Source organism: Leucopleurus acutus, assembly GCF_964270905.1.
Source record: "Leucopleurus acutus genome assembly, chromosome: 2".
NCBI lineage: Eukaryota > Metazoa > Chordata > Mammalia > Artiodactyla > Delphinidae > Leucopleurus > Leucopleurus acutus.
In genome coordinates, this window is record NC_139143.1 from 42,871,087 (window position 1) to 42,883,317 (window position 12,231).

The following is a 12,231-nucleotide window of genomic DNA, read 5'->3' on the forward strand; positions in this document are numbered from 1 at the left end:
AAAAAAAAGTTTAGGCTCACTAGAATTAAAAGACTGCAAATTAAAAGAGGATACCATATCAAATTTTCAAGACAAAAAAAAGTAAAAAACATTCTTATATGCTTCTATTGGTATTTTAAATGGGTACAGTTTTTTCCAAGGGCAATTTAATGGTATAAGTTAGCAGTCTTTGACTCAGCAATGTTACTTCTAGGGGAAAATAATGACAGGTGTGTGCATAGATTATATACAAAGTAATTAAATACAGCATGTTTTAGTACAAAAAATAGTAAGCAAAGTAAATGTCCAAGAATATAGGAACTACATCAATATAATCTATTATAATACTATAGAAGAATAATATGTAGGGAAATATTCACAACATATGTCTAAGTGGATAAGTTACAGTGTGTATAATGCAATCCCAATTCCATAAAAATTGTAGAGAGAAATATGTATAACAAAGTCTAGAGTGGTGATTTCTTAGCGGTAGGAATTAAGGGTTGCTTTTTCTTTTTTGAGGTTTTCTACAGTTTTCTTATTTATTACAATAAACGTATATTCCTTTTGTAATCAAAAAAATATTTTTAAAGTCATATATCTTAAAAAAAAAAAGCAAGATCTTAAATTATTATGTTTCTGACATGCAGGACATCTTCCTTTCTTTGCCTGGGAGCTGAGCTGTACCAGGGGGTAGGTAGTATTATACCTTCTGTTAGAAGGGCATTGTTGGTATCTGATTTTTAGTAGGAAAGAACTAAAAGGAGCTGGCAGAAGATAAAACAAAGGTTTCCCCTCTCAGTGACCCAGTGATGCCAATCAGTTTTATGTCCTGCTCTCGTGGGCTTGGCATAAAACACTCAGCATCAAAGGCGTGACTCATTTCCTTCCTGCTTCCTTATTCTTCTCTACTTCTACCCTTTTCCCCATGTAGTTAGATGCCAGCCCTGGGCGGCAGCAGCGAAGAACCTGAGAGCCACCACTCCTTAAGATTAATCTGTTGGAGGCCCCTTAACGTATATCATCAGTATCAACATTAGCAACCAGTCATGTTTGAGGTACCACTGCCCGGGGAGTTTGAGGTAGAAATAAAGCAAGTAAGAGGTATAAATTCTTCTTGCTTGGAGGCTCCTATTTAGTCAGGTGCTTGGAAGTCCTTGGATGTTTACATACGCATGCCTATCTCACCCTATTTCACATCTTACTTTCCTCCACAATTCTCAGGAAAGCCTGACTGCAAGGATTCAAGAAAGCTCGTCCCACCTAACAACTGTTGCCAAGTGGGTTGTGGCTTTCAGGCCTGCTCTTCGGGGACCGACTGAAAAATCAAAGGCTACAAGCCATTTTCCCTCCACGCGATTTCCTTTGCTAGGCTCTAGAAGGGGCACGTTTCATTTTATTAAAACTCTTTTAGTAATCTGACCATAATTTGGTCTGATCAGAGTGGTTATCTGATTTGCTGGGTTAAATAATGGGCCTTAATTGAGTCTGTGTTATTTGTAGAGCCTGTGCTGCCCTTGCCTTTGTTGCCCCCTCCTCCCTCCTTCTGTTTCCCAATTAACCTTCATTCCTTTTTCTTTGCAGAGTAAAGAAGTCGGCCAGCAGCTCCAAGATGATTTGATGAAGGTCCTGAATGAGCTCTACTCGGTAAATCAGCTGGGTTGCTTGGCTCTGTCACAAGCAGAGGGAAGCAGCATTTGGCAGCTTGTGGCCATACTCACGTCAGCAACAGAACTGAGCTGAGGTTGAGGACAGTGCATGGTCCCCGCTAGGGATGACTTCACCCATCTCTTTTTTCACACTCTTATTTTCAAACTGGAATGAGCCCAAAGACACTTTCTCAAAATAAGATCTCTCTTCAGCTGTGCAAGCTAACGCTGGCTTCTTTGGGGGCATCATCACCAGAGACCAGCCAAGGCCTAGGTCACCAGCACAACTGACCCTCATTAACAGCAAACCAGGGACCCCCGAACCTAATGGCAAGGAGCATAGCTTGCATTGCTCCATGAATGATACTCGCCCTATTGGACAGGACCTGTTGTTCAAAGTTTTGCATCAGTTCTTGGATTGATCTCCTGGTTTGAGACTAGAATGAGTGCTCTTACAGGGACGCAGAGTCCTAAATGCCCTTAACATAAGGGACCAATTCAGGCAGAGAGAGCTTTGTATCGACTCCCTGGGGCTTTATAAAGGCCACACCTCCACTAGTGAAGGGCCAGGCTTTGGGTTTGGAGAAGAAAACACAATTTGTTCTGAAGTGACTGGCACTTCAGGCACATGATGCCTGTGGCTGATGCGCGTTTCTTCATGCACTGGGAGATGGTGGGGGCTGTTTCTCCCCCAGCCGTGTTTCGTTAATTATAATTAAAACAAACACGCACACCTAGGAAATGCCTGCTGCCCTATAGGGAATATTACTATTGTGCAGCTAAAGCCTTTCAGGGCCCCCTTCTCCAGCTGGGCTGTGCCAGGCCTTTGTGTCATTCTCCAGGATTGCCCCATCCTGTTTTGGAGGTGAAATTGATTTCCTGTGTTTACTTGCTTATTCACTGCATTTTTTCTTTTTTTCTTTCTTTCTTTCTTTTTTTCTTTCTTTCTTTCTTCCTTTCTCTCTCTCTCTCTCCCTCCCTCCCTCTCTCTCTCTCTCTCTCTCTCTCTCCCTCCCTCCCTCCCTCCCTCCCTCCCTTCCTTCCTTTCTTTCTTTCTTTTTTTAAATTTACAGGAAGACAGGCAGTGGCAACATGTATCACAGGCATTTGGGATCAGAGAATTCCGTGTTCTTGATCCAAAAGCCTAGGTGTGGCCACTTTGTCATGGCAACTGTTAAGCAAGTAAATAGGGTAGGGTGGCCATCAGCTTTGTCTCCAGTGATGCTCAGTTTGTTTGCAATTTCTACTCTGTGACTCTTCTGCTCTGAAGCCAAGTAGATAGATGGTTCCCTTTGGTTCAGTTCCCAAGTTTTCATTTCTTTCAAATGAAGTTAAGGCTGTTTAAAAATAGGAGCATGTTGACGTGAACCTTTTTCAGACTGGATGAGTTTCCTGAACACTCTGGTCTTTTAAATGCTTTACTTCTGCTCTTTATTTATTTTTAGAGCATCTTCTAGGCACGAAGAAGAGCTACTACTCCTTTCTCCTGGCAAATAATTCACTAAGATAGAAAATAACGCATGTAGTCATTATATGAATCCTTTTGTTTTCCCATAAGCATCTTGGGCCTCTGCTGTTGCCCTCTCTGGGGACGAGTCGGGTGGGTTATCAGCAAACTGCAAACCAGTATAAATCCAGTGTGCCACGTCTGCAGTGGGATTTGAGGCAGCAGAGGAAGAGCAGCATCTAGAGATCTGTTAGCTTTCCTCTGAATTCTAGGTCTCCTAATATGCTGATTTTTTTAAACAAAAATAAATAAGTGAAAAGGCATAATATGTGTTGGAGTGAGAAAAAACCTTGGAACTCACTGCTCTAAGGAGGGCCGAGCTGGCACCTTGGGCTATAGTCTTCAGGCCATCTGAAGTTGCCCAGGACTTCACTGGCCACCGTGAGGCCATAGTCCACGCAGAGCATAAAGTCTTCCCATTAGTGTGCAAACCAAGAATTGGCTGGGCTTGGTGTCCCCTTTCATTAGGTGAATTAGTACACACTCTTAGAATCTATCCAAGGCCCAAACAAAAATTTGACATTTTCCTCTAGTAGGCAATGGGAAGAGAAAAAAGAGTAGAGAACACTGGAAAGTTCCAGAGAAGGAAGAACAGTCTGGGGCAGTGATTCTCAAGCAGGGGGATTTTTTCATGCAGGGGGACACTTGGAAATGTCTGCAGATGTTTGTAACTGTCACAGCTGAAGCAGAGGGTGCTGGAGGTCAGGGTGCAACTGAAATCTTATCATGCACAGGACAGCCCTCACAACAAAGAACTGTCTGGCTTAAAATGTCAGTAGTACTAAGATTGACAACCCTGGTCTAATGACTAGAGTCTCCTGAATTAGGCAACCCAGATTCTACCCAGTCTCCACCAGCTATATGATCTTGGGGGATGCTCCCGACCTCTGTTGAGCCCACTCTCCACATACTCCATGTGCTGGTGTCTCCATTTCCTTGGGAGTGGGGAGTTTGGGGGAGTCATGCTTCATGAAATATCAGACTATAGTTAAGGGTCAGATGAGTTTGCAGATTCTATAGGCCATTAGAAAGTTCAGAGAATAGAATGATGAGTTGTTTCTTCTGGAGGGTGAGATAAGTATAGGACTAGTCTGAGAAAGGCACCATGGCATTAGGGTGACTGACTATCTTGTTTTACCTGGAACTGAAGGCCTTCCTGGGACATGAGACTTTCAGTGCTGAGCCTAGGAAAGTCCTGAGTAAGCCAGGATGATCGGTCACCCTATATAGGACAGTGGTTTCATCAAGTAGGTACTTGGGACTATTGTATGCTAGCTTTGAGGAGATACTTGCTGTATATACTCTCTCTGTGTCTCTGCCTCTCTCAGAGGAGTTAGGAAGGGAACAAGGGAGGACTTCTTTCTTTTTTTTTTAAAATAAATTTATTTTATTTATTTATTTTTGGCTGCGTTGGGTCTTTGTTGTTGCATGTGGGCTTTCTCTAGTTGCGGCGAGCAGGGGCTACTCTTCGTTGCGGTGCGTGGGCTTCTCACTGAGGTGGCTTCTCTTGTTGCAGAGCATGGTCTCTAGGGCACGTGGGCTTCAGTAGTTGTGGCGCACGGACTCAGTAGTTGTGGCTCGTGGGCTCTAGAGTGCAGACTCAGTAGTTGTGGCACACGGGCTTAGGTGCTCAGTGGCATGTGGGATCCTCCTGGACCAGGGCTCAAACCCGTGTCCCCTGCATTGGCAGGCACATTCTTAACCACTGCGCCACCAGGGAGGCCCGGGAGGACTTCTTATAAGGAACTTTCCCCTTATTTGATCTTCAGTAAGGGCCTCTATAAGCAATAGAAGGTTATTCGTGGGCATGGGATAAAGGAAATCAAGGATGCAAAGACCCACCGTATTCAGTGCTCTTCTTACCTTGTATCTGCCCTTAATGCCCACAAATACCTCTTTTTGGGAGACTGATCACCTACGGGTTGATAATTTAGGTATTTTTGAACCTTGATGATCCAAGGGGCAGGACCCAGGTGTTCCCAAATAAAGATGCCTTTGGGCGAGAGGCCCAGACTCTCACCATAAGGGGCCAGCTGCCTCTCTGTACCTTCCTTTTATCTGCCTGAAAGGCCTTTGATTTTCCTGACTTGGCACTCTGTGCCAGGGGCCGCTTGCCACAGCTGCTCCTAGAGAGCAATCCCAGTGAGCATTCTCCTCCACGTGCTTTTGACCCCCTAATGGGCTGGCTAGTTTACAGGCCATGGCATAAGTGGTTTTCATTTTCTGACTGATGAATCAGGAATGCCTTTGAAGTCAGAGCACACTGCTTCCCAAAGAACTCCAGAATTCTCTGCCTCAGTTATACTCAGAGGCTGTATCTGGAAAAGCCCAGCAAGGTCCCATAGAAAGGATTGAAGGTGGGGGCACTGAGCCACGTGGACTGGCTGAGTAGGAAGAGCCAAGGAAGCCCTAGAATTGAGAAAGAAAGAAAAGGTGTTGGGACACTGGAGCTGTTGTTGCCCCAGAGGTTTCAAGCTTCTGTCCTCCCGTGAATATATGTCCCCTTGATTTGGTGCAGCAGCTGTCTGCAGAGCCACTTCAGACTGGAATTTAGCACCTGCTCCCCTGAAACAATGTCAGTTAATAGTCCCCCCACTCTGCCTGCCTGTTTGTCTTCAGCACTCGGCACTAAGGATACAAAGACACGTAAGAGATGTCCCTGAATTCAAGGCATTAGTTTTAATAGAAGAGACAGAAAAGCAAAGCAGTAAGTGAAATACGAGGTGATGAATCTTTCACATGTCTACACAGAAGAAGGGCATGAAGTCAGGCTCCTTGGAGAGATATTTGAATTGAGTCTTAATCACCAAGAGCTCTTTTATTGTTCTCTAAATATTCCTTTTTTGCTGCATCCTGCTCTTGTTTCATGATGCAATGTCTTTTCATTTCTCATTGATCTCTCTGGGGATATTACTGATGGATTATTTTTGAAGTTTTCTTCTTACTGTGTACTTTCTGTTAACTCTCAGTTGTTTGCTTTGGTCTTAGTCTTTCACATTAGATATTTTCCTTAAATGTTAAGTAATTTTTGCTGCCTGCTCATATTTTAAAGTGAGACATTAAAAATCTGCTTGGAAGTTCTGTGTCAACTGTGGTCTTTACTGTAGGGTGATCTGACTGGACTGTGTCCATGGGGAAGCCCTGATATCAGTATTTGTAGATCTTTTATATCAGATGGGCAAATTCCTCAGATAAGGCTCTTCTGATCTCCTGCCTATGTCTGGGGGCTGAGTCATGAAGAGGCCTGGCCATCTCAACATTCAGTGTAGAATTTTCCTATTTTAAGTTCAGTACCCCTATCCTCAGCTGAGCCTGGTGTCCCCAAGCCATAGAAAATAAACCTCTAGTCTTCACCACAGAGGGGGAGGGGATGGGGTCTGGGAGTCTAACTGTTCTCAGGTGCTCAGTAGTTTCTCTTGTTTTTAGCTCCACCTTCATCCCACTGCCACCGACTCCTCTCAGGGCTTCTGTGATTTACTGGTTGCTTCTTGCCTCTCCCTACTTTTGGTTTAGGATTCAGTAGGTCAGTTACTACTTGCCTCTCCCCTTTTCATCTTCTGCTTTCATTCTTTTTGTTTTTCTCAGTTTATACCTAAAAAATAATAATAGAAAAACTCTTTTTCTATTATTCTAGTGTGGCTTGGGGAAGGAGCAGAGCTAAAGGCATGAATTCAATATTTAGTTTTTCAAAGTAGAGTGAATTCCTTTGTAGAACTGCAAATTTAGACTTCTGAGTTTTTCCCCTAGTTTGTTTTGCCTCACTATATATATTTCTCCAACTCCTATCTTGACTTCCCTATTTCTCTACTTGTTTTGACATCAATTACTCAAGCTTCAGCCTCAGGATACCTAGTTTTCCCTTGAATTGAAAGACACTAGTTATACTTCTATATTTGCAAAGAGGAGAGATTCAGTGTCATTAAGTCATTTGGGCAACCACATTTATTGTAAAACTACCACTGTGTATATATTTCTTAACTGTGATGCAGAAAGGAAAACACAAAAGAAGTGGTGCTTACCCTTAGGAATTTATAGTTTCTTAGATGAGGTAGTGTTTTACTCTTTTAAAGCAAGTTCTTTAAGTTCTTTAGGGGAATTCTTTAAAGGAGTAATATAAATTGTTGATGTTTATTACTTCATTTATTGTCCTGTTGACACTATTCCTTTGACCCCTTTTTTTTGTCTCTCATGTTCATTCAGAGTGTTTCTTCTTTATTTATTATGCATCTTCATGGAATAAAAAATCACTTTCTTAAAATCAATTCACTTTTATAACTGTTCACTCAAACTTTTGAATCCCTTGGTCACATTCAGGTCAAAAGAGAAAAAGGAGCCTCCTATCTGCCCTTCTTCTGCCAGGATAACAGATGCATCTTTCTTGCTTTTTAGTCAATCTGGAAAGACTGAATTACTTAGGAAGGTTTTTAATGCTGTCAGTTGTTAAATATTACTCCTCCTGTGTACAGAATATACAGAGTAGGTCTTATACTTATAGGAAATGATGTCAGGTTCAGAATAAGGTGAAGCTGATTTAAAACATTCTGCATCGAAAATGAGACATTATTTAAAGTCTAAAGTACTTTGATTTTGTCAGTGTCCCAGTATTCTTTACTCTTTCCTCCACCTCCAGCTAAGAGAGGAACATACCCACAAAATCCCTCTAACCCAGGATTTCTCAGCCTCAGAACCATGGGCATTTGGGGCCAGATAATGTTGTGACAGTCAAAAATGTCTCCAGGCGTTGGTCCTCCGGGGGCCAAATTAGCCCCCATTTGAGCCTACTGCTCTAACTCACATTTATAAACGAAACCAGATTCTCTTTTTAAGCCTCTCTTGACTAAATTTAGCCTTTCCTCCCAACTAATCCAGCCATAGACGTAGGCAGAGGAGAGACACTGGTGCTTAGTGGCTAAGAATGTGGACTTTGGTCTGACAATCCTGGGTTTGAATCCTGATTCTGATTCATTTACTAGCTGTGTGACCTTGGGTATGATAGTTAATCTCTTTGAGTCTCAGCTTCCTCATCTTTATATTGTTTATTTTTTAATTTATTTTTTGCTCTGTTGGGTCTTTGTTGCTGCACATGGGCTTTCTCTACCTGTGGCGAGTGGGGCTCCTCTTCGTTGCAGTGCACGGGCTTCTCATTGCGGTGGCTTCTCTTGTTGCGGAGCACGGGCTCTAGGTGCGCGGGCTTCAGTAGTTGTGGCTCGCGGGCTCTGGAGCGCAGGCTCAGTAGTTGTGGCGCACGGGGTTAGTTGCTCCGCGGCATGTGGGATCTTCCTGGACCAGGGCTCGAACCTGTGTCCCCTGCATCGGCAGGTGGATTCTTAACCACTGCGCCACCAGAGGAGTCCCTCGGCTTCCTCATCTTTAAAAGTGGAAATAATAGCATGTCCTTCGGACTTGTTGTGAACATTAAATGAGGTGACATACATAAGACCCCTGACACACAGTGTGTACTGATAGAGATTATTATTAGTATTACACCCTGGCTCTCCTCTGTTGTTCAGTCACTCCCCACCCCGCCACACACACACATATACACCCCAACCCCTACACTGTCTAATTCTCCCTCTCATGGAATCAAAATGTCAGCGCTCTTGAACTTCAGCTTCCTTGGTTTGTTATCAAGCATTTTTAATTTCCAGATAGAAGAAGAGGCTCCCTGTGTGGAAACAGAGAGCTCCAGCAGGAAGGAGCAGGCACCTGGTGGCTGGAAGTAGTATGTTTGGGAGGAAATGAATGTAGGTCCCAGGCTTTCCAGCCTCCTCATTAGGAAAAGGGACTAGACTCCCAGACAGTTGCTTTGAAGGAAAATTTGAAAATTGTGACCTCTCCGTTGATACTACTTCCTTCCTGTGGCAACTCCAGTTTCATTTGATGTGGATTTTGTTCCTTCTTAGGCTCTTACCTGAAATTTCCTGCAGGTTTACCGTCTTCCTGGGGTTGTTGTCTAGATCACAGGATTGCTACAAGAATGAAATGAGAAAATGTGTGTGTAGCACTTGGCACACAGCCAGGAACATACTACGTGCTCAGTAAATGGTAGCTGCCCTTGTTCTTGCTGCTGCTGTGAGAGAGGCTGTTTGATCTGGATAAAGCTGACAGACAGATCCCTAGGACGTGAGGCCAGTAGAAAGCGGGTTTGCAGCTCTTCCTCTTCCCCATTTTATATGAAAGTCCCCAAAGTATAGGCTACTCCACAGGCTGTGCTGCCCTCTTCAGGGTCCCAAACAGCCCAGGAAGGCTTTGCTCCTGGGGTCTGAGTGGTGGTGTTTCCCATCTTAGTCTTGTGAGATGACTAACTGATGGAAATTACTTGGACAATATAAAATAGAAATGCTTATAAATGTTAATAAATAGAAGTAAATGATCACGGGTGGAAGACGTAAAATCATTTTAATAATAAGACATGTCGGCTCAGTTCAAATACTGCTTTCCTGTGCTTTGGAGTGGTCTTTCATATAGAAAGTTTGCTGAACCAAACCGTATGAATTTTGCCCTTAAGGATATGAGGATATTGCTTCATGGGGGAGAGGTCCAGCTGAGTCTCTTAGCCTGTAAAACAGAGAATTGACCCCATTGGCTTGACCTCTAGGGGTGGGGGTGGGCGGTGTCTTACAGGTCATGAAGACATATCACATGTACAATGCCGACAGCATCAGTGCTCAGAGCAAGCTAAAGGAGGCGGAGAAGCAGGAGGAGAAGCAAATTGGAAAATCCGTAAAGCAGGAGGACCGGCAGACCCCACGCTCCCCTGACTCCACATCCAACGTCCGCATTGAGGAGAAGCATGTCCGGAGGAGCTCAGTGAAGAAGATCGAGAAGATGAAGGAGAAGGTGTGTAGGCTCTGGCAACTGTAGGGGCTGGGGAGGAACATTCTGGAAGTCAGGACCTATGGGAATTTTCCAGTAAGCCCTGTGGAGAGCAGAACAAGGAAGCTCTGGGTTCCTTTAGTGCCTAATGACCTTGCTGTCTGCCCTAGAAGAAATCCTAGGTATTGGAAGAACTTGGGCATCTGTAGCAGACAAACAAGAAACAGTAGTTGCCTTTCCTAAGCCTGGGAGGGGAACCGTAGGGTTTGGCTTCAGATGTCAGGTGTTCAGAGGCAGATATAGTGACACCTCCTTCAGGGTCGCGGTGTAAGGATGGAGAATGGAATTTACAGATAGAACCAAAGTGGGACACGCATCTAAAGTAGGGAGCCTCATTAACCTTTCCTGGATTGATCTACATTATACCCTTGAATGTCATTAAACAGAATTAGAACCCAATTTAAGGCATATGCGCATAGGGAGTAGCAGCACAATTGTGGTTCTCGAATGTGCTGTACTTTCATCTTTTAGAGAACAATCTCCCCTCTTTAAAAAAGAAAAAAAAAAGTAAAATTGAACTTTTGTTTCCTTTTCAGCGCCAAGCCAAGTATACAGAGAATAAGCTGAAGGCCATTAAAGCCCGGAATGAGTACTTACTGGCTTTGGAAGCAACCAATGCATCTGTCTTCAAGTACTACATCCATGACCTGTCTGACCTTATTGATGTAAGTGCTTAAAGCCAAGGGTACAAGGGCGCCTCTTTCCTGGATTCGAAGATCTGGTCAGGAGTCCCCCAGTTCTGTTACTCAGGCATCTTAAAGCATTTTGAGAACAATTATGAAGATGGTAGCCATGATCCCTTGCCATGTACCAGTTACCAGGTAAAGCACTTCATAATTTTTTTCATTCAGTCCTCACTGGAATCCTGGAAGGAAGGCATTATTACCTCCACTGTTACAGATTAAAGTTCAGAGAGTTTAGATGACTTACTCAGAGTCAGCTAATAAGTGACAGAGGGAAAATTGGTACCTAGGTCTGATTTCTAAACCCAGGCTCACAACCACTGTGCACTTCTGTCTCCTAGGAAATATTACCTTAGATCAGGTACTTGCCCATAGAAGTGAGTGACAAGAGCTAAAGTGTTAGAATGTCATACCTTATATTTATATAGCACTTAATATTTCTCAATATTATCTCATTTGATTGTCTTGTCACCCTTTGGGATCAATATTACTATCTCCAATTTGTAGATAAGGAATCTAGGTAGGAGTCAAAAGGGTTCCTGCCCAAAGTTAAACTGCAAATTAGAGTCCTGGTCAGGAAGGTATCCAGATGCCTCTGACATGTGACCCATACTTCTCGCTGTGGCACAAATATGATGAGAGAAGCAGGATATGAGGCTCATGTGTTTTGCATGGGGCAGGCACAAGGGATAAGTGTTTTGTCTTTGGCCTTATGGGTCAGACTTGGCCTTGTTTCTCCTGCTGCTTCTCCTCACACCTTATAGTTAAGTCTTGCAGTTGATCTCACCTGCAAACTCCTGTCTGGCCCAGTTCTGAGCCAGCCCTGACTGCAGCTGCGTAAGTACACACCCTTCCTCACCTCTCTCTCCTGTCATCAAAGTGAGGGGCCTGGAGCCAGCATAAGCATCCCAGGGCTTCAGGCAGACCCTGGCCAGTCTCCTCTCGAGGCCTGATATTTGCCTCTGGCTGTCAGCAAGCAGCAGCTGGGTTTTGCAAGCCTCTGGCCAGACCTCACATACTTGCCTGTCTACCTTGGTTTCTCCGTGAATGAACCTGCCACACTTCACAATGTCATGTGTGGTTCTGGTCTAAGATTCACCATTGCGTAACTAGCTGGGTGATCCCGGGGCTTGTCGTGGAACTGGTTTGGAACTCTGCTTTGTCTCCCCTCCACCCTCTGGCAAACTGAAGAATTGGGCTAGATCATTGGGTACTTAAATCTGGCCTCACATTGGAGCTGATTGGAGAAAGTTTCTAAAATACAGATTTATGTCTCCCTTCAGCCAGGGCTTTTTGAGTCAGTAGATTTCAGCCCCTTAATGCCCCGGGTGTCATTGTCTTGCTGGGGAAGTGGAGCCCTGATCCCTGTTCAGGCCCTGCTTTGTTCTCTCTGCTTGTTGATGCCAATCTGAACACTGTCCTTCAATGGAGGTCAGGACCCTAGACAGTATCCTTTCTCCTCCTCAGGGGAACAGCTCCTCACTGTTGGGAGAGAGGCCTGTTCTCAGCATGAGGAAGAGAATCACTTCTTTCTTGT

The 12,231-nt window shown here is 44.1% G+C and overlaps 1 protein-coding gene across 2 annotated transcripts in view; it reads left to right on the plus strand.

Moving 5' to 3' along the window:
• The window catches only part of SRGAP2 (SLIT-ROBO Rho GTPase activating protein 2), a gene marked incomplete at its 3' end in the record, with an annotated part of 233,409 nt that overhangs the window by 157,058 nt on the left and 64,120 nt on the right, over positions 1 to 12,231 (plus strand). For both annotated transcript variants that reach the window (XM_082833746.1, XM_082833747.1), the window contains exons 4-6: positions 1,564 to 1,626; positions 9,760 to 9,975; positions 10,548 to 10,676. In XM_082833746.1, the coding sequence (XP_082689872.1) occupies positions 1,564 to 1,626; positions 9,760 to 9,975; positions 10,548 to 10,676 (408 nt within the window). The remainder of the gene's footprint in view (positions 1 to 1,563; positions 1,627 to 9,759; positions 9,976 to 10,547; positions 10,677 to 12,231) is intronic.